Source organism: Aulonocara sp. 'chitande type north' Nkhata Bay, linkage group LG4 (genome assembly GCF_057382095.1).
Source record: "Aulonocara sp. 'chitande type north' Nkhata Bay isolate Kocher_YH1m ecotype deep benthic linkage group LG4, A_spYH_male_GT1.1, whole genome shotgun sequence".
NCBI lineage: Eukaryota > Metazoa > Chordata > Actinopteri > Cichliformes > Cichlidae > Aulonocara > Aulonocara sp. 'chitande type north' Nkhata Bay.
In genome coordinates, this window is record NC_141347.1 from 24,113,858 (window position 1) to 24,136,357 (window position 22,500).

At 39.7% G+C, this 22,500-nt stretch overlaps 1 protein-coding gene across 1 annotated transcript in view; it reads right to left on the reverse strand.

The window, feature by feature from the left end:
• The window catches only part of LOC147332628 (ras-related protein Rab-26-like), a 60,365-nt gene extending 40,483 nt beyond the window's left edge, over window positions 1–19,882 (reverse strand). Inside the window, exons 1-2 of the mRNA XM_086289300.1 lie at window positions 19,256–19,882; window positions 17,454–17,564 (exon numbers count right to left, since the gene is read on the reverse strand). Coding sequence (XP_086145426.1) covers window positions 17,454–17,564; window positions 19,256–19,441 — 297 coding nt within the window. The 5' untranslated portion in view covers window positions 19,442–19,882. The remainder of the gene's footprint in view (window positions 1–17,453; window positions 17,565–19,255) is intronic.
• Between the last annotated feature and the right edge of the window lie 2,618 nt (window positions 19,883–22,500).

The following is a 22,500-nucleotide window of genomic DNA, read 5'->3' on the forward strand; positions in this document are numbered from 1 at the left end:
TTTGAAACTGAAAAAGTAGCCAATGTCCAAAGAAAAACGAAAAGAAAGACAGGCTACTAGGAAGGAAAATATAAAGAGACATAGGACACAGCACTGCATTTCTTCACATTGAATTTCTGTTTTCTGTGAGTTAATGTCTGCTAGAGGAGGTCAAGATGCCCTTCATTGTTCTACTATGCCAATGTGCATTATATCAGTCGGTGCTGTGGCAATGCTGAAAAGCCTCCTCCTAACATCATCCCCTCTGGGATATTCTGAGAGTTGCTGATGACCTTCTAATTCCCTGATCCCTGAGGAGAAACCCAAGATATTCAGCCCTGACTAGATGCTGCTAATCCTCCAGCAGGGCACTTAGAAATAGATATGGTCCTTGTTAATGTCTTCAGTTGATCTACCTCCCTGAGAGTCACAAAGAAGGAACGCCATACATATTCATGGGGAACTCAAGCTTGAAGCTACTTTCTAAGTGTTTTCTGATAGGAATTAGTCTCAAAGGACCACGTCCCTGTTGTTGTTGTGTCTAAAAACTATCTGTAATGTGCTTGGAGGGTTCATGAATATTTAGTGACCCATAAAAAAAGACTCACGATAACACTGGGCTGAGTATTTTGGGTGGTTACTCTTGAGGCTTGATTGCACTGATAATTATGTTGGATTTGTTAATAGGAAAATCAGGCAGAACAGAATGTAATGAAACAGTGAGCTGGATAAAATATAATATATTTGAGCAGCTTATATAACAGAATCACATTTTGTGGGACAGAAAATGTAGGTATTGTAGATTAAAGAGTGTCAATCCCACTCTGGCAGACACAGTTTCCACCATCCTTTAGACTTTTCTAAAGCTACAACTTACAGCCTGACACAGCTCTGCTCTGTGTAATTACAATTGGCTCACAGGAGGCTTGAGAAGTTGAGAAGCTTGCTATACTTTTTAGGTCAGCTTCAATCACCCTCCAAGCAGAGGACGTCTTCAAATGCAAACCTCTTGACCAGTCAGATGCTGGATGTATTCTTTTCCCCAACGGTTCATGAGTGAGAACGTACACATTAGTACAGAATGACTAACAGCACCTTACAGGGATCATAAATTACAAATGTATGAGGAGCTTTCTGAAGTGTGAGCCAATAAAACATTAATGACTGTAGCATGAGACTGCTAACAGGAGCATGATGTCTACAAAAAGGTTACGCATGAGACAGGTGATACAACCCATATGTAAAAGAGAGTAAATCAACATTACATTCAAATTGAAATTTGATTTCAGCACACTGGATTAGCCAAAAGACGATACATACTCACCAGCCACTTTATTAGGTACACCTGTTCAGCCGCTCTTTGACACACATAACTAATCAGTAAATTACATAACAGTACCTCAATTAAATTCTCTAAGGAATATTTTGAGCGTGTTGTTGAATCTATTCCACGGAAAATTAAGGCAGCTCTGAAGTCAGAAGTCAAAATGGGGACTGAGCTGGTGGCAAGTTTACATGGCTAGCTTTCATCGTTGACATTTACTTTATGCCAATCTGTAACTCCTTAGTATCTCAGCGTAAAGTGTAATCATCATAATGGAGTGTGAGTGAATTGGGCACAGCAAGAGCTCTGTTATTTAAGGCTGACTGCACACATTTAACTTTTTAAGGGAATAAATGATACTTTATAAATATCATGTTATTGAAGCATAACTGAACACACAGATCCTTTCTTCTCCTCCACATTCAGAGTAGAGCTTGATCAGCATTTTTAAGCCACAAGATACAATTTAAAAATATTGGACTTTTTATTAAAATGCAATGAAAAAAAAACCTCTTGAAGACACAGAAAACACAATAAATCACATTACACCAGACACACAAACACTGTGCAACTTATAGACAATATGGGATTCATTCATGGATGGGCTAAACTTGCTGACCTTGCACAATTAACAGCAAGGCCATAGCTGCTGCGGCAATAATGTTTTTACCTGTATGCTTCCAAATGTCTGCAAAGCAGTGAAGCAGTAACATGAGGTGCCTGAAAATAAGAAGTACATTTTTGTGCATGACTTTGATTGAAAAAGTCCACCCGTTAAAGCACCTGTGACTGTATATATTCAGTGGGTTAACGGGAACCTTTGCTGTTATTGACTTTTCCACTTGGGTGACCAGACGAAGTTCGAGACTGAGACTAATTGAAAGAGCAGAAGGCCTCGGGGGCATTTCAGATGAAAACCTGCAAAATGCAGCAAACTGTTATTACTGCTGCCATTAAGTATGCTTCTTCAATGTGCTGAGGAAAATCACAGGTGAACAAAACAAAACAAAAATACATCAAGGAAAGAGCCTGGGATCTATCTGGCAAAGAATAAATTCCAATTTTGTCAGTACAGCATTGGTTAAAATGCACGACATGGAGGCATGTAGTCCCAGTAGATCAACTTAAGGCACTTTTTTTTCCTGGCTAACTTTTTAGATTTGCATTCCAAGAAGTGTAAAGCCTCAGGATTTCATATCTAGGACTCTTATAAGAGAAGGACTTTTCCAATTTAAAAAAGAAAAAAAAAGTCATACTTTGCCCTTGAGGCATCATCTTTAGCTTATATTGCTCAGGCAAAACAAGAAGAATTTTTGTGAAAACTTTTAGATTTGTGATATCACTACTTTGCTATTAATGATATTGATTTCCCCATGTTGCTCCTTGATTTGGTTGCATGAACCAAATCATCAAAAACAAAACGTAGTTCAGTATGGAACAAAATACAAAAATACACCAAATCTACACAGACTTGAACACATGTCCCCTGTCAGGGTTATCTCTTGGTATTTTCACATGCTGGGATGACACAAATAATAATTCCCCTGTCGTTGAATTGCAAAGCAGATCAAAAATGTGTTTTGTTAGGTCACCGTGACCTTCACATGACACCACAACAAATTCTGACAAGTTCATTCTGGAGTTCAACTAAACCACAAGAAGGTCCCTCAAGGTGTTTGAGATTTGACAAATATCACACTCACAAAAATGAGACAGACAGACATAGAACAAAATGACCATCTTCCTTTGCTTTATCTTGCTTAACAATCTCTGTCTCTCATAGCTTGTTGACTGATGCTTCCACAGTCAAACAATTCACCCCCCACCTCTTTCATGTCATCATTAAATATTCATCGTGCTCCTCAGGGCTCGCCTCTCTAGATCGGAGTGACATTAGGGCAGCAGGTGGCAAAGCTGCTTGCCATTAATTACAAACATCTCCAGGCAGGTGTGAACCCTCGCCCAATACTTTTCATTTAGCAGGGACTGGGACTCATATAAAACACAGCTAAATATCTTAGCCCTACAACATAAACAGTGACAAGCAAGCAAAGAGGTATTTTCATGCGCATTTACAGTCACAACCCAGGGTGCGAATAATGAGTCGATTTCCAAAAAAGCTCTTTTTGAGCAAAACACTTTTCTCTCTGTCTTTTACAGTTTCAAAATAAGAAAATGGGAAAAAGCCTAAAAGGAAAAGTTTTGTAGATCTCAGTAGCGCTACCTTCTGCAAAAATCACAGCGTGGAGAATCTTTTTGTAGCATTTAGAAGTATTTCACTTCTAGTTTTGTTTGGGGGATTTTTTTCCTACTTTTCCTGCAAAAGCATTGCACTTCTGTTAGATTCTTGGGCGCCTCTCATATGTATTACTCTTCTAATGTCTGGCGGCAGATTTTTTTTGATGGCGTTTAGGTCCCAGGATTGTGAAAACCATGGCAAAAGCAGAACCTTTAAAATACAGACAGTGTGATATTTGCTTCCAGAAGATGTTGGTGAAATGTACCTCACGTCAATGGCTGCAACACAAACAACGAATGATCAATTCCCCCCATGGGGTGTAGCTTTCTTCCTTTTTATATCCAAACATATGATGATGGAAAATTCAGTTTTAACTTCTGAATACAGGAAAAGCTTCAGGCTCATTTAGATATTTATTTGCAAACTCCTGTTATTGAGCTTTTCTTCTCATGACTCGGTCTTCTATGTGCAGGTGTTGCTGCCCAGTGCACCAGAGCTCCAATATTTCTAATAACAGTCACTTAAGATTCACTATGACTGCTAAAAACACCTCCTTGTTGTATAATTGTCTTCTCCAGCTTTGTGGGTGTCAGTTACAGCAAATACATTTCGAATGCTAGGCAGCTTTGTAGAGGAACCCACGACTGCAGAGTGACTCCTCAAATGTCGTCTAAGCTCTAGTTTAAGTTAGTGATCTTTATAAAACTCTTCTGAGCCATCAAATCTCTTGTAGTGCCCAAATCTTTGATCTTCGCCCTTTGCTTACTTCTCTACAAGTATGCAAAACATAAGGAATTCACTAACCTTAACCTTCTTCTCAGTTAACTTTGGTAACATTTTGCCAACAGTTGCACAAAATTTTACTTATAAAGATTCATGCATATTGGTTCTCTGTTTTAGTTCTCGTTTTTAATGTGTCCAAATATGCATTTTAGGGCCCAGTTCATCTTGATTCAAATTATTTTTAAAGCAGAAAAAAAAAAAAAACCATTACTGCCATTTGCAGTGCATGACTATGCTTGGCACTTTAATTCCACCTACTCAGAAAAGGCAGGCGGGCAGACAAACTGGCAGGCGGGAGAGTGGATAATGGAGAAATCACTCAGGCATCTTGACACAAACTACCCAAAAATAAATAATAAAAAAAAGTATAGATGCTGGAAACTACTGACAGACAGATGCAAAGAGACCATTATCAGAGAGGCAATGCACTGTCAGTGACATGCACACTGACAGGTGATACATCAAAGAGAAGCGGAAGCTTTCAGAAAAGAAGATGCAATCATCAAGCCACAGCTTGATTTTTATGATGGGTCCGTTATCAGCCTCTCACATGCCAAAGATGCGTCTCTCCCTGCTGTCTTGCTTTCATCTTTTCATTGCTTTCTTTCAATAGACTCTTACATTTTATACAAAATTCTGACCACTTGAGAAAACAGCAGAAGCAGAAGTTTAGAAAAGGTTTGAATCATCTAAAGAACTTAAATATTACAAGTAAAGATGTGTAATGCATTCAGGAGTTGCAAACAATTACATGTATTTTTCCCCCAGAAAAACAACAGCAAAAACACAACAGAACAGAAAGTAGGGGTATTTCACATCACTGGAGCAAAATTATTATCAAAAATATGTTATTACTTCTCCTGAGGACCAACTGAGTTGCTGTAATGATGTGATGACTAACATCCACTTGTTGCATGAGTCACCATCCCAACGCCATCTAAAGATGATGACCTCATCTTACTTTGCATAAAACAGTTTTTAGCCATTACACACACACTTAAAATGCAGTGCATAATAATGCACTCAGTAAGGTCAACAATCAGCAGCTATGAAGTGTGTACACTGACGACAGAAGTCAAAGGCAACCTGCAGTCAATAATGGGTAAATACACGCACACATACACATCCAGCATTAAAGTAAAATGATTCATATCATACTTGTACTTATTTAGTCTATTTCAGAGTGCCTTTGCTGAGATGGTCTGGCTCATGACTCACCGGTGTTAAGGACGGTGGCTCACACCATGAGCATGAATGTGTCTGTTGATTCATGTGAAAGTTGTGTGTTCAGAGGGATGTAATTATTTTTGTTGAGAAGTTCTTAAATAATCATATATATTACTTTTAATTATAATATTAATGGATCTGGTTTCAGTTTAACTGGTGAATCTAAATTGCCCATGGTTGTCCGTCTCTCTGTGATAGCCCTGCATCAGGGTAAGAACATTCAATGACTGGTGAGTCAACAACATTGCTTCATGGTCAGCACTCTATTTGCTCAAAACAGACCATTTGCATTAGTGCTGATGCCACACATCCCATCTATTATACTTTTTATTATCCGAATCTGTAAAATTTACTATTAGCTATATTTAAAAATGATATACTAAATCCTCAAACTTAGTGGAGTTAAAGGATAAAATAGAACAGATTTGAAAATATAAAGAAAAGTAAAGAAAATGTACTTTCTGCAGTTACTTAACGTGTCATTTTACAATGTGACAAATTCACACATTCAATAGAAAAAGAAAAAAGGTCAATTAATGAAGTCATAAGAAACTGTTTCAGATGAACTAATGTTGATTAATGTTGAAAAAATGTTTTCTTTATTATCTCACTTGCATTTTTTAAAGCTTGCTAAAAATATTGCGCGTTTTTTTTTCTTTGCAGCCTATTTTTTATAAAAAATGTTGCTTTAGAACAGCCCACCTGCAGCGTATGTGCAAACAGTGATGTAAGACACACAGTCTGCTGCCTGCGTTTATCTCCCCTGGTTCCTTAACAGTCGTCACATCTGTTGAGCATCGTTATCAGGTTGCTGTTGTACATTTTGCGTACATATGTGTGTGTCCGTAACACAATTATCTACTTGGAAAGATAACGCTGCCTGATAATCACACTAAAATGTCAATTTAAGATTGATAAACCGACTGTTGAGCATGTCCCATTTACCTATAAAGCTGCTATCAAAACAACTGACCACAGATTAAAATATGCCTTCCAGTGCAACTGCAAACTACCGAAGACAACCACATAAAGGTGTGTTGACTGGCTCAGTATTATTGGAGTGAGAGGTCAGACAGTAAATCAGCTATTACACTTCTAGTTCCATTAAGAATTAGAAAGGTCACAATGACATGAAATGACTTTAAATCAAAAGGGAACTGGTTAAAAAAAAACAAAAAACAAAAAAAAACGCTTTAAGCATTCAGCATCTTTGTAGTAAAGCTGCACTGAGCATGTGTTTTAGGACCTGATATCTTATGCACTGTGATCACTGCTCAAAACAGTGAGTGGGCGCATACATGGGCACGCATCACATCTCAGGTCATTTGTGGCAAATGTTCTTCACATGCCTCAGGACGTTCTTCAACTCTGCATTGACAGTCTGACTGTGGGGGACAAATTCATGGTGCATGGCTCTATCAGTGGTGAAAAAACAATTAACATGCTTGTGATCACACTTTATGATCTGATGAGCTGCCTTCAGGCTTTGATACTGTGGGATTTTCCATTGTAAATTCCCTTTCGGTTCTGTTGTAGCTATATATAAAATATATAAAAATTTCCCACTCGCCCTGTGGGTGGTCTTTATCCTTCAAGCTTGAGGGTCCTGCACAGTATCTTTGATGTTTATAGGGCTGCACTTTTCTGGGCAGAGATGTCATTCCTGGAATCTGCTTGAGCGACTTACCCATTTTGGGGGTCACTACTCCAAGTACTCTGATAATTAAGGGTAGCACTATTGCTTTTACCGTCCACATCTTTTCTGGCTCCCTTCTCGGGTTTCTCGAGTATCTTTTGTTCCTTCTTCCTCTTGTTGCTATCACTTCGTGTAACTACCTCTGCTACTACAGTCTTCTTCCTCTGCTTGTCCACCACTACTATGTCTGGATCTTAACTCGTTATTCTCAACCACCCTATTATCCCATTTTGACCATGGGGCTTCCTGGCCATACTTATCATACATGTTCCTGTACACTATGCTGGCCACTTGGTTATGCCCTGCCTGCTTGCATTGTACACACTGCTGTTACAGTATGTGCTGGATTGTCCCTGAGACCATCTCAGATTTGCCTAATCAATATTTATGCCATTTTTTTGTTTTATAGATGTTTTTCTAAAACACATTTCTGTTTTTCGTTTACAACTATCAGAATTAAAAAATGACTAAAGTTTGTATCCCATCTACTATTATTATTTTTATCAACTTCTACTGGAGTATTTCTTTATTCTAGTAGCTGTACTTCTACTTCAGAATGTGTGCTTTTTCCAAGTCTGAATACCACATAAAAGAACAGTCGCTATCATTCTCAGCCCATGGGAAGTGAGGAAAATAGGCAGGCGTGCTGACCTGAGTGACTTTTGGAAGGGCCAAATTATTATTGCCAAGTGACTCGACCAGAAGCAACGCAATCCTTTCAGTAACAGTGAATACCTACCAATCACAGTCTGAGCCGGGGAAAAAAAAATCTAACCAGGATATTTGCTTTGACATGGTATGTGCTGAAACAAGTCTGAGCCATGGCAGCAACTTAAAATAATCATGTACTGTTCAGGCCTCTGCATCGTGGTAAGACTCCTCGCTTTTAAGACACGAATAAGACTTGGTTTCAGTGCATTTCATTCAAGGTCCTGTTTTAAAATATAGATATTTCTGACATTTCACAGACGAAATGACTAAAGCACAGAGAAATATTCTAATCCCTATTAATCATTACATTTCATCCTCATTATGTAACATATTCATGCTCATTGATACGTTTTGTTCCTGTGCCAAGATGACAACATAATTTACAGCTGATTCAAATCCTCTGTAACACCACTGACCTTCTCTCTCAGCTCTCTGTGCTGCCGCTGCCTCTGCCATATCTCTGTGCTTTCTGCATTGGCAGGAGGAACACACCCATCTTCACTGTCACGTAAATGCACACACTTTAACAGACAATCCTCAGCACTACCTTCATAATAAGACTAGACTTCTTTGAATTATTCAACATCTGCTCTGTTCACAGATGAAAAAAGATAAATTATAAATAAATTGCTGCTGATGACTAATTCAGTAAAATTAACTGGGCAATTCCCATGAGATAAATGAAGGTAAATGGACACAGTGTAAGATAATGACTATACCAGCTTTTGTAAGAAATCCTTCAATTACAAAAATGTCTCCATTATCCACATTAACTTAGATAAAAGTGAGCCTACCTCTCGTTGTCTTTATAACAGTAGTAGGAAGTCTCTGCAGTTTGCCTGCATCATAGACCCCACCCCCATATGTTGCACATATTAAGTACTACCACAAATAACATCAGCGGAAAGTGAAATATGAATCAATGTTGTTCCCTGGTGAATGTGCGAATCACGCCTGCTGCACTTAAAAATGGAAGCTTGATGTTTACATACTTCTCCGTCATCAGTGAGGTATGAAAATCCTGACACACGTGAGTCTGAGGTTCATTAGTACAAATGAGAAAGTGCCAGGTGACGTCTGTAGGCAAGCGGAAAAGATAGTGGAGGAGGATATTAGAGAACATTTACAGATAAGAATAATGATTAGTATACAGTAAGGGGCAGGTGGCTCCACGGTGTACTGGTTTACATATTTGCGTAACAAGCGAGAGATCCTCCTTGAGCATCCGCCATAAACACCAGCCAAATCAAACCTGCAGAGCCACCCGCTTCGGCCACGCCCTGTCAATAAGGAAGCGGTTGAAAGCAGCTTTACGAAGGCAAAGACAGTACTTTGTGTTTTAGTTATTTTGAAGTATAGTAAATGCATTATGTAACATGGTGTGTTATTTAACCCCCCCACCAAAAACACAACCTATTATTCATTTCATTCTTTTATCCAGCTCAGAAAGAGGTTGGTTTTCTATGACTCACAAAAAAACATGGTTGACTCTCTTACACGCACACCACTAGACAAGAGCATTAAAGTGTTTACCAGGACAGGGCTACTGCAACGATATTTGTGCATCCCATAACGCAGTGATAACCATGGACTCATCCATTGTAGCTGAAGAGCATGAATGAATCTTGCCTAGAGTTGCACTGCACTGATAAAAGGTCTTAAGTACAATACAGACTACAAGCAGGAAGACATTAATTAGTATTCAAGATGTGATCCATGTCTCTTAAATGTGTCAGGGACATTTTATAGACCACTCCTAGACAGAGCGCTACTAGAACACTGGAGAACTGAGACTGTGTTGTGATATTTCATCTGTTCTGGGCTGTAGTCTGTGGTCAGTTGTAACTGATTTAATCCTCAGAAATAAAGATATTTATTAGGGCTGTGCCATATCATAAAGTCCACGATAATACTGGTATAATTAAAATACCAGTATTATATGGGGTAGCTGTAGCTCAAGAGGTAGAGCAGGTCATACACTAATTGGAAGGTTAGTGGTTTGATCCTTGACTGCTCCAGTCTGCATGTCAAATACATACATACATAGAAAAAACTGCTTCTTTAAAGTGCTTTAAGTGCTCCAGCAGAGCAGAAAAATGTGATGTTAGAACCAGCTGATTTATGTTTTAACCTTGTTGTGAAGCACTTTCGTGTACCTTCAGTTTCAAATGTGCTATATAAATAAAGTTGTATTGTATTGTACAAAAATCTGCGTGCATACACAATAATGACCAAGCCCAGCTATGTCTGAGAGCGAGAGCTGGGTGTCAGTCTCCAATGGCAATTTACTAGCTATAAAGGAGGTTACTTTAAAAACCTCCAGCAAAGCAACATTCTTTGCAACTGTTCATTACTTAAAGGAAAAAAGGCACACCAGCAACTACAATAAGGCTACAAAGGCACAAGAAGAAGGGATGCTAGCAGCTGGTGATGTGATACCCCAAAAGTCAACAAATAACTCATCGAGTATTGCTAGAGCATTTGCCAGCTGTGGTCACAATCAAGTGTGTGGGGATGGAGAGGGGGGATCCAAATGACATTTGACATTAACTTTGTCACTATTAAACTAAAGCATTAAGCTGTATATAATGCGTCACTAATACTGCAATATAACCTTCCAGCTGCTGGCACCTCAGTAGATTCACACTTCAAATTAGGTAATATGACATCAGTGACAGCAGCTCACTTATAGATGCTGATGCCTGCAAGTTGCAATCTCCAATAAGGACGCCTTAAATATAAATCATCAATTATATAATTATTGCAAGTTTCTTTGAAATATAGTGACATAAGGCCATATGACCAACCCCCAGAGTTAAAATGATCTGTTCCTAGCTCACTGGGCAACTTTCAGTATACTGGTTAGCCCACATGCCAGTACGAGATGAGCCCCTTGGAAATTTTGTTCAGAGATCAGACATATGCATATCAGTCGGTAAGGATGATTCATAAATTCACACACACTGTAAAGCACAATTTGCAGATCACCACAAACTGAAAAAGAAACATTAATTTTAAGCCCATTGAATGAGAAAACGTTAGTCAGGAGTTATAGGCAATATAGGTCTTATGACATATTTTTTTAAGACATTTTCTTAAAAATGACAATTTCACTGATCAGGTGTTCCCGCTCAGTATGTTTAACCCTTTTTGTCTAATTCTAGCACCGTAAGTGCAAGGGGATAAGAGAAACATAGTCCAAACAATGGCCGCTGAACCTGTGTTCTTCCCACACATATTACTGTCACACTGAGTCAACATATAGCTTTAAATATTGAGATAATAATGAATTCTTCAACTGGGCTTTGGCTGTTCGGAGAATGTGAGGGAGGACAGAAACACAAGCACACAGTTACAGAAGAACAGATTAGGTAATACAACATTAAACTATATCCATATAAACTTCATATAAACATCCCATATCTCATTTCACTACTATAGAAATACATGCTGAAAAATGAAACTACTGCCCAGCCGAGGCGAAATCTGTGGTTGCATAAGAGATCTATCACTTTGGGTGCAGCAGACATAACTGACAGCTGAGAGCCGCTCCCTTGTCTCTTACTAGAGGTGAGAAGTGATGCTCTTCTCTCAACCACTCTGTCAAATGAAGGACTGAAGTATTCCTTTTCTCTGTTGTCCTTAAATGAAATACATTGTGAAAAAGAAGCAGCAGGAAAGGTTGTTTTTCCAAGTACAGGCATAAAAGGAAGGTTTGTTGGAGTAATGGCTTCTTTTTGAGCATTTTGTGTTTCTTTTTCTCTCTGGCATCATTTCCCTTTGTTTCTTCATTCAGACAACATTTCTTATCTAAGCTATAAATACATTTTGTTAACTTTTGTTTTCTTTCTCTAGCTTTTATAATTTCCACTTATCCCCCAGCTGGTCGCAGCAGATGGTTGCCCATTCTTGAGCCTGATAAGGCAGTGGGCTCTTCCGGTTAAAAGAGTTTTTCCTTCCCACAGTTGCCAAGTCCTTGCTCATCGTGGATTATCTGAATGTTGGGGATCTCTCTCTAATATTGTAGGGATTTTACCTTGCAATATAAAGCTCCTTGAGGCAACTGTTGTTGTAAATTGGCATTATAAAAATAAAACTGAATTAAATTCAGATAAATTCCCTGTTGCTATTTGGAACTGTGGGATTGAGTTAAACCTGAAAAAAATGCATCCCTTCAGGCTCCAGCATTTAAAAGGATAAACAAAACATTATTTTTTAGCAAGAATATGCATGAAATGCCAAACGGGATGCCAGTGAGGGAAGTGACAGGAAAATGAAGGAAAACTTAATGTATGATGGATGTGAACAATTACAGTTGATATTGGTTTCTCAGTGCATGAAAATCTCATTGCAACAGACAGAGACGTACAGGCTGATATGCTAAATACTGTTTGGTGATAGATTGATGGACTTAATACTAATACAGGTAGTTTATGCTCACTTCTGTTATCCTTGTGCACAGTGCATGCTTTCTTCTGCACTTTGGTGTTGTGCACCTCCTAATATTGGCATATTACATGCACATGGCCATTCTAGTTGGGCTCAAGTCACAACCAAGAGGAGCTTCACATGCTTTTCAGCGATATAACAATGCAGGACAGTAGATTTTCACAGATGGCGCAGAGGGAGATTGATAAGAGAGTTGAAAAAGATGAGACGTCTCCAGAAGAATTTGAAACAAAAACCTTGCTGTTTTTTTGTTTGTCCATTGTTTTGACTTTTTGTAATAATATTCCAGTTATTATGCTGTGATTTTTTTCCTTAGTTGCTTTGCCTCTTGTTAGGTAGACTGTTTAATTTGGCAGATTTTAATGTCAAATGCCCTTTCTGATGCGACACCAAAATTTCTCACAGGATCAAACCAGGAATCATTTGCTTGTTAGGCAAATGTGTAAATCACAAACATACACTATATTGTAAAAGCTGTCACTCACCCATTCCAGTCATTCTAGTAACTTCCGTAAAGTCCAATCGTGAAATTTCTCATTGAGAAATTTATAAATATTCCACAGTCAACTGTTAGTGGCATTGTAACAAAGTGGAATCGATAGGAAACAATAGCAACTCAGTGAGGAAGTGGTAGAGCGGGGGTCAGGGGATGCTGATGCGCAGTCAATCATTACAGACCTCCAAACGTCATGTGACCTCCAGGTTAGCTCAAGAACAGTGTGTAGAGAGCTTCATGGAAAGGGTTTCTATGGCTGAGCAGCTGTGTCCAAACCTTACGTCATAAAATACACTGCAAAATGTCAGATGCAGTGCTAGAAAGCATGCCGGCACTGGACTCTAGAGCAGCGGAGACGTATTCTCTGAAGTGGCAAATAACGCGTCTCTGTCTGGCCATCTGATGGACGAGTCTGAGTTTGGAGGTTGCCAGGAGAACTGTGCTGTCTCACTGCATTGTGCCAAATGTAAAGATTGATGCAGGGGGGATTGTGGTGCGGTCGTGTTTCAGGAGTTCATCTTAGCCTCTTAGTTCAAGTGAAAGGAACTCCTATGCTTCAGCATACCACATTTTGGAAAATTTCATGCTCCCAACTTTGTGCTAACAGTTCGGGGATGAGCTCTTCCTGTTCCAACATGACTTTGCACCAGTGCACAAAGCAAGGTCCATAAAGACATGAATGAATGAGTTTAGTTTGAAAGAACTTGAGTGGCCTTTACAGTTTAGTCCTAACCACAACCTGATAGAAGACTTCCCAGAAGAGTTGAAGCTGTTTCAGCAAAGGGTGGGCTGACATCAGACAGTAGACAAAAACTTTTAGCAACACAGTGTATGAAAGTAAAATATCAAAATTTATTTCGTGTGATTTCTGAAAACAATCATTTAATATCTGTCATAATTTATTTTTGCTTGGGTAACAAGTCATTTACACACACTAATACCTGCAAAGTCCCGATCCATTAGCACTTGTATTAACTGTCAACGCACTGACTCTGAAGATGATCACTTGTCCCACTTTTATGCAAATTTTCAATTTCAATTGAACTATAACAAGAGACAGTTCATTACCCTGAAAACTGAACTTCTCTGGTTAAAATTTTAGTTCCTAAAAACTTTTACATGTGCAAAACAGTGATGTGAAAGTAGAAACGCATTTGAAAGACAGAATTACGCATTTCTGGATCCAGTGATACATCTGCGACACAAACATTTCTTGGTGTGATTCATTAGGCAGCTAGAGACTTGAATTCACCCTATTAACCTGGTAGGGTTGATATCATATCATCGCCATGAGTGTGAAATAGAGAGCTATGTCTGCTTCCCATTTGTGTTATGACAGTAAGCAAGGTACGGTCTAACCTTTCACTCTTATCTGTAATTTAATCCTTTATAAGCATCCTGCATGGATTTTTGAAGCGAAACACAAATGCAGAGATGCAGCACATTTTGCATTCACACTCACTGTATCTTAAGCCAAACTGTGTACTAGTGCAACTCTAATCCCGAGAACATGTTGAGGTTTAAATGAGATGAGAATGCAATAAACAAGAGGGGAAAGGAAAACATTGCGTCTTGCTGGAGAGCTTTGAAGTGAGAACTGGATCAAATCCCCATACGAAGCAAATTGCCTCTCTTTCCCACCAACTAAAGGGGATCAAAACTGTCTGTCCTAAAAATAAGAATCACTCCCCATCCTTCTTCCTTTCTCTGTGTATTCTCCATGGGAAGACAAACACCACAGACCTTCAAGTTTTCCCTCCAACTCAACAAAGTCCTGGTCTTTCTCTTAAAAACAAACAGATAAGCCGCTCACTGTTGTCACTGTTTAAACAAGTTCACATTCATGTTTACATAGATATCCGTGTCCAGTTTTAAGAGATTATGTAATTATAATCATTCGGTGATCTGTTTTAAACGTAAATTTTTAAAAACCCCAACAAAATATAATAAGAGAAATAGAACTGCAGACGATCCTCGTGAGTCCTGGGCGATCTGTTTCAAGAACTGAACTGCTTAACGTGAAACCATGTAGAAGACAAAGGGAGCTTTGACGAGAGATCATTATTCACGTAATACAGCTCTGTGCTACACTGCGATTAAATAATAAGTCAATAAGGCAAAAGAGCTGAGTAAGTGCTAAACTTTATGCGTCCGGTTCTTTTTCCTCCATTAGCATTAAATGTAGCAGACAGAGGCCTCCTCTGTACTTGGAGAGGCCTAAATGTGCATCAGCATTACGGTGCTATAAGTGTCATAAGAGACATTGCATAAGTAAATAATTCAACTGCTCACCCACCCACAAACTCGTCCAGCCCACACGGGACTATACAATGGTTGGATATTTAGTTTACCACACACAGGGACACACACAAACATAAATTACTAGACTGCTGTACATTTATGTAATATTATAATCCTGTTCCCCCAAAAAAGTTGGGAAGCCGTGCAACCTGTGACATAAACAGAATTGCATTTAAACCCTGTCGGTGATTTTACAAAGCAAGCTAAAACTAAAAAGCTTTAATTTTAGAGAAAAAAGAGATTAAACACATAATACAGACTGAAAGCAACACAGCTACTACAAGTAGATCAGCAGTGTGTGCACATGCTTATAATAAAAAAGTGCTTACAGTAGTATAGTATTGATGACACTACTTTCTGGGGAAAGTGCTTACAGTATATAAATTTGTGTCTTTCTATGGTAAAGAATTTGTAGATGTAGTGATGACTTGCAGTCACATTAATCACATCTCAATTCTCCGACAAATTTCAGTTTACTTTTTAAACTGGGGCGATTGTGGCTCAAGAGTTGGGAGTTCGCCTTGTAATCGGAAGGTTGCCGGTTCGAGCCCCGGCTTGGACAGTTTCAGTCGTTGTGTCCTTGGGCAAGACGCTTCACCCATTGCCTACTGGTGGTGGTTAGAGGGCCCGGTGGCGCCAGTGTCCGGCAGCCTCGCCTCTGTCAGTGCGTCCCAGGGTGGCTGTGGCTACAATGTAGCTTGCCATCACCAGTGTGTGAATGGGTGGATGACTGGATGTGTAAAGTGCTTTGGGGTACATTTAACACAACGGCAAACTTTCCTACAACTGCTTTTTGTACCCAGCCATGTTGCTGAACTATCGCCAGTGAACCTAATTAGTCAAAAACAAGCAAAAAATATCTCAGCATGAACATGTAAAGATTTATTTTTACGTTATTCTCGGTTACATGTGGAGTTTGAACTGATTTGCAGTCACTCATCATGGGCATGAATGTTCTTCTTGACAGAAATGGTAGGGGCAATTTCAATCAATTGGTTTCTCATCACAGTCCTGGATTTTTAGCGTAGTCCACAAATTCAGTTTCTGTAGGGTTGAGGTCAGAGCTTTAGGATGGCCATTCAATAATCTTATTGATCGTCTCAAGTTTCAACTGTCTAGCTGTTGATTTGAAGTGAAATTGAAGAATTTGGAGGTAGTTCTCTTTTTTCGTTATTCCATACACCTTGTGCAATGATCCAGTGCCACCACCTTGCTTGACAGCTGGCGAAAGCCTCACTTTTATCATCTTTTAAACATACATCTCGTCATTGTGACCAAAAGTAAAGCTAGAATTCTCCTTCTTAGCTCTTCACTGAGTTGCTTGGACTTTCCCATTGTTCTGAGTACATCAGTCCAATAAATTCTGTCAAACAAATCCTTTTATGCTGGCAAAGAGAACCTACCAGTTGTAGTCAATCATGATCACGATGATGCCTGGGCCTTGTCAAGTTAAAAAATGTTTTATTGCCTTCAGCATCAATTAGTAAGTGTGTGTATTTAAGCCTGTATGTATACTTTAAAATGTGTGTGGAGAAGAGAAAAGCCCCCCCAAAATTTCAAATTGCACACCCAATTCTTGTTTTTTTAAAAAGTAATTAAAGATGTGTGCTGCATAATTATTGCATCCTGGAAAAAGAACAGTTCAAATCTTTTAAAAGCACCCAAAATTATTACAACAATCATTCTGATAACAAGTAAACTGACCACAACTGTATCTGTCTGATTCTATCAAGAAAAGGAATATACAGCAAAAAGATATAGCTGTTTCTACTTTTATTTTAATCTATGTGCATCAAACGGAACAAAGCATTTTATGACTTAATGATTAAAAGTAGCACAATTTTTGCAAATATGATTCTCAGTATCACCTAAGTGAACACCTGTTTCTGTCACATGCATAGACATCTGAATGTGATCAAATGAAGACATGGATAAATTTCTCTATAGTTGCCCATGTGGGACCATGAAACTGGCACATGATAGGCACTGTGATTGCCCAGGGAGACTAAAAAACTAAAGCATGTCGAACTAATTTAAGAAATCAATATCTTATCTTGTGAGACATCTCACACAGGAGATAGTCAGAGTTCTGGGACATGTAAAGTGACTAAATAGCTTTAAAAAGAAAATCCCATTAGAATACGGCCCCATTTAGAAACAACACAATCTGAAAGTGTGTATGAAAGTGCATGTGTGCAGGGAATTGGTTTATGTTCGTTTTTGTTTGGCTCTCGTGATTTAAACTCACCCTAAAGTCGATGCCCACAGTGGAGATGAAGCTGCCGGCCAGGAAAGCGCCGTCTTTGAATCGGACCAGAAGACAGGTTTTCCCCACACCAGAATCTCCAACCAGCATCACCTGCACAGGTATTCCAGCAGGAGTGAGTTAGAGGCATGCGAGGGATATGATCCCCCTCCCCCCCCCCAAAAAAAAAAGTAAATGCCAGAAATAACTGAAATAATTAGCATGAACAGGAGGGAGCTGTTGCTCATTTGTTTAATTAACTATCAGCGTCTGATTGTTTGTCATCGCCGCATCTGAATCATTCGGCTAAATCAGTCCTGGTATTCTGGTGCTTGGCCACGGAAGAAGGTGTACGTGGATGAATGTGTGACTCCTTGCTGCGGCCAGTTGATGTCCTTAAAGCCTTTCTGTAAGTGCATGATGTATTCGTACGCGGCTAACTTTATTGCAGAAAAGCGAGCTGTACATTTCTCTTTTTATTCAGAGCTGTGACTAGGTTAAAGGTTTTATGTGATTACTATTATCAGTTTAGCTGAGGCACTTTGGGACCTGGAGTATGGAAATTAAAAGCGCCTCCTGGGTCCGTAGAGAGGAAGCAGAGAGGACACGAAAGAACCAGGAAGGAGAATAAAAAAAAAAAGGAGTTGCTCCCACTTCTTTTTATCTTTAAAAATCTTGTTTCTTTTATGACCCCTCCCTCAGAAGCTTCACCCATATTCAGACCTTTGAAGGAGTGTGTAAGAGAAGGTGCTTGGATTCTCTGTCTCTCTTATATTTAATGTGATTATTGACCAGAGAGAGCCATAATACATGGAACATGGCAAAATGCCCGACAAATGACACTTTTTAGAGCACGATCAGATAGAGGTACAGTGCAATCTCTCAAAAGCCTGCTGCTAACCTTGAATCTACAGGTTGGACTATAATCCAGTGCTGAATTATCAAAAGAAATCAAAAGAGAAGGATTAGAGAGAATTTCGAAAGCACTTGTCAGAGCTGTAGGAAATCAGTGTGGCAGCATATGATGCTACTGAAGAAAACCCAGGCAGTAGAGATTTTCACCAGTAGAAATCTGAGCCCAAACTGAAACAGGTTAATCCAACCTTTTGAAAATATGGAAGTAGAAGCCCTTCATTTAAGTGGCTTACATGGAACAATCCATTCTTTCAAATGGAAAAAAAGCAACACAAAGCCATCTCTCCTCTCACATCAAACAGCTGCTTCAAAAACACGGAGTAGGTGGCAAGGGCCCCTTGAAGCTACGCTGGGAGTACACACAGGGAATCTGTGGGTGTAAATCTGTGTTTGTGTTGAGGTGAAGTGGCAGCTCACACCCAGTACCCTCACACTAGGTTGTGTATACCAACAACTCATCCTGCTTCTGAGGAAAACGTGCTATTAACCGGTTGCACGGAAGGAGCAAATAATTTGTTGGTTGGCTGTTGTAGTGCGATGCGCCCCTTCTCCGGGTTATCGATTGTTTATTGACACAGCTGCTATCGCGGGTTCGCTGCTGTTTAAATGATAAAGGTGGTGGTAAAACGGAAGACAATGAAAGCTGGGCAGGACAACGGCAGCAGCAGGGATAAAGTAGACTACAATCGGGTTTATCGTGCCTAAAATACACACACATACACAAAAGCATGCATATCATTTGCTCGATATTTAGTTTTTGACCTTCGTAGGTGTGTTGTTTCCCAAATTATACCCCACCGCACCCTTTCATGTTTTCATGCAAAGTCCTCCAACACAGTCGACTTTTGCGTGACTTGGGTTGACTGAGTAACATCGGTGGACACCTTTACCTTGAAAGCGATGTCATAAAACTCGCTGCTGTTGCTGATGGACGGTCTGCTGGGATGGACTACACCATTCATCTGAACGATGCCCGGGCTTCCTCTCGCAGATTTCCCGGTCCCTTTCCCGGAGGGGCTGCCCGCGGACGGGCTGCTGGTCGCTGCTTTGCCTTTGACTGCCTTCTTGCGAGACATGTCTCAAGATTTTATAGTTTGTTTGTTTCTTTAAAAAAAAAACTATTCTCAACAGACACAAACAAACAAAAAGCAAATCTAACCGGAATCTGCGCAAGGTAGGGCTGAAAAGTTGGAGCAGCGAAGAAGTTAAATCAGGTGATTTTTTTTCACCTGTGCGTTAAACGCATGTTCCTCGACACCTTTCCACTCAAAGTAGGAGTGAATTTGTCGCAAATCGCTGTCGCTTCCGTTGTTGATCTGCCGCTTCCTGCTCTTGATAGGTTGCTCTTTCCAGGACAGCAGCTTCAGCACTGCGCGTAGTAACGGCAAAGCCGAAGGGGGCAGAGCTGAAGTCGATTTAGAGAGGAGGGGGGATTTTCAGGTTTAAACACAATCACGTGACTTCCAAACGCATAACCTCCAATCGACGGGGTCAGGGGCGCTCTCCGTGGTCCTGAAAAAGAAGAGAAGGAACAACAACAACAACAACAACAAAAAAATAAAAAAATAAAATATCAGCGGCACAGCTTTGCTACAGATTTGTGTGCAAGGAATTCTTCCACCTAAAAACGAAGTTTTGCGTTCAATGAAACCTTGATATTTGCAGGACTTTGGGTCAGTGTGTGCTAAAGTACAGAGCATTCAGATATTTCTCTGTCAGCAGTCTGATTTTTATGTAATAAAGGTGATATGTTGTAAAGCCTCATAATAATTTGCATTATACTTTAAAACAGAACTGCTTTTAAAGCAGCTAGTTTTGCTTTTTTAGTAATAAGCTTACCCTACTTTGTGTTACAGAAGCCGTTTTAAGGTGAGTGCGCCAACATTTCCATGTATTATACTGATGATTAGCTTAGATTTTTTGTTTGTTTGGTATCTCTCTCTCTCTCTCTCTCTCTCTCTCTGTATACATGGCGTGTGGCTGCAGGTCAGTACAAATAATTTTAAAAGGTTCTCTTATACATGAATAATCAAAAGAAAAACAGCTGAAACGTGATTTCAACAATGCGTCGCAAGAGGGCGGTATAGCAATAAGAAACAAAGTCATAGAGCTTAAAACTCAGACCTACAGTTGCACTTTATACTTTGATTTCTAGAAAATGAATATGATTGATTTAAATGTGTGAGTTTTAGAAATTGAGAAACGACTATATTAGATCACTATTAGGAGTAAAATAAAAAGAGTTGCTACTGTTGCATGAGTCTGGCTTATATATCAGTACTACTGGTTGCTTCTGTCCAAACTACAGTAGGTTTTTCAGTTGCCTCCATAATCAAGAATGGTAAATGATGGTCACTTGATCCTCTCTGAACTAACCCATGCCCTTTCTAATTCATATAATAGTTTTTCCTTCCGCAGCATGACTTCCGCAGCAGTTTTCTTTCCGTTCATTTTCCAGACTGTCCAGGCTCATTAGTCTATTAATGGCAATCATAGCCCAGAGACATTATTTGATGCCCACATCAGGGAGTCAAAGTGAGCTCTCATTATCCCCTCAGCTTTTCAGTGTGCGTCCGTAATTGTAATATCAGGCTGAATTTTCCACAGAGGAAGTCACATTTTAGATATGCAAGTTACAACTGAAAATCAACCCAGAAAGAAACAACAGAGCATTAAACAGGTTATGAGTCACATGTATAGAGGGATCAGTGTATTGAAATCACTGCATTTGGAATTTAGCTGATCCCTAAGTGGTTTTGACATAACTGTAGTAAACTTTTGCTGCTAAAATGGCAAATTAATCTCTTCCTTTCTTTATTTTTGAATCCCCAATACTGAATTTCCCATCAAGCCAAATTATATCCCACAGATTATTTGGGGATGTCTCTTAATTTGACCCCCAACTCAAAAGTCAGTCGTTTTTGAGCTGGGGGTAGAAACAGAGTAGTTTGGTTGTAAACACACGGACAGCTGTAGCCTCTGCTTTCCGTCCCTCAGTTTGCTGTCTGTCAGCATTTTTCCACCCAGCTTCATGCAGGGCAGTAAGTGGATTTGGGGGGAATACAAACCCGAAAATCCACCAACCTTTTTGCACAGCTCCCGTCAACAGCTGAGATTCCTTCTGCCCCCAAAGCAGCTGTCTGCTGTGGCAACAGCTGGGCATTTTGGAGGGAATTAGGGACGTCAATAGGGAAGGTCACTGGAATCCATCCCTGCTTTCAGGAAAATTAACATCCTTGTCAAGATAAGTTAAATATGTCTAACGACTGTACTTTACATCGAGAGGCTGTAATGTATAGTTAGGGTGCCATATGCTTGTGCATGTTTATGAGTTTCTGTGCCAAGGCCCATGAATACAAAATGTGGAGGCAGTTCAGAGAAACCTAATGAAGCGAGTGTATTTTTTCTTTGCTGAAAGTAACAAACCAGACGTTAATTTCAAGCACTTGTTTAAGTATCGCGCACTGTAAAACAGCATCCAGTCACATAAACATGGTAATCAGGCACAAATTACAGCACGCTTTCCCTAGTGCAAGGGCCATTAGATTTGCTCCATGATGATTACTGTGTGGGAGATTGCAAGTGGAATATAGCTGGTCGAGAGCTTGAAAGACAGACAAAAAAGGGGGGAAAAGTGTTAAAATAATACCTGTAGTTTTGTATGTGTCTGGGTACCTGGTGCAGTAAGGTCATCGAACCCTCAGGGTCACATCACTCTGCAGGCACACCCAAATGTTTGGCATTTGTCAGTTTACTCAGGGTCAGGTGCCCTGAGTGTGTGCTGGGTGGCGTGCAGCAGCCTGGCCAGTCGCTCAACCAAAGTCACAGCAACTGTTGATCTTTTGGCTGCTTCTTCTGTCAGCTGCCTGTGGCCTGAGTGCTGCAAGAGGGGGCAGGGGGCATCTTGCCAGCCCGAACCCCTGTTTGTCAGGCCTTGGCGAGAGCAGCCGACAGTGGACTGGTACTGCCTGGCACTTATTCGCTCCCCGAGGCAACTTAAATGAGAAAAACACACTGAGTGTATATGTGTGTCTCAGAGAAAAGTATGGGTGGGTGCTAGTTGTTTGTATGTGGTTATATCAAATATATTTTAATAAAAAACATTAAGAAAGAGTGCACAAGTATAATATGAACA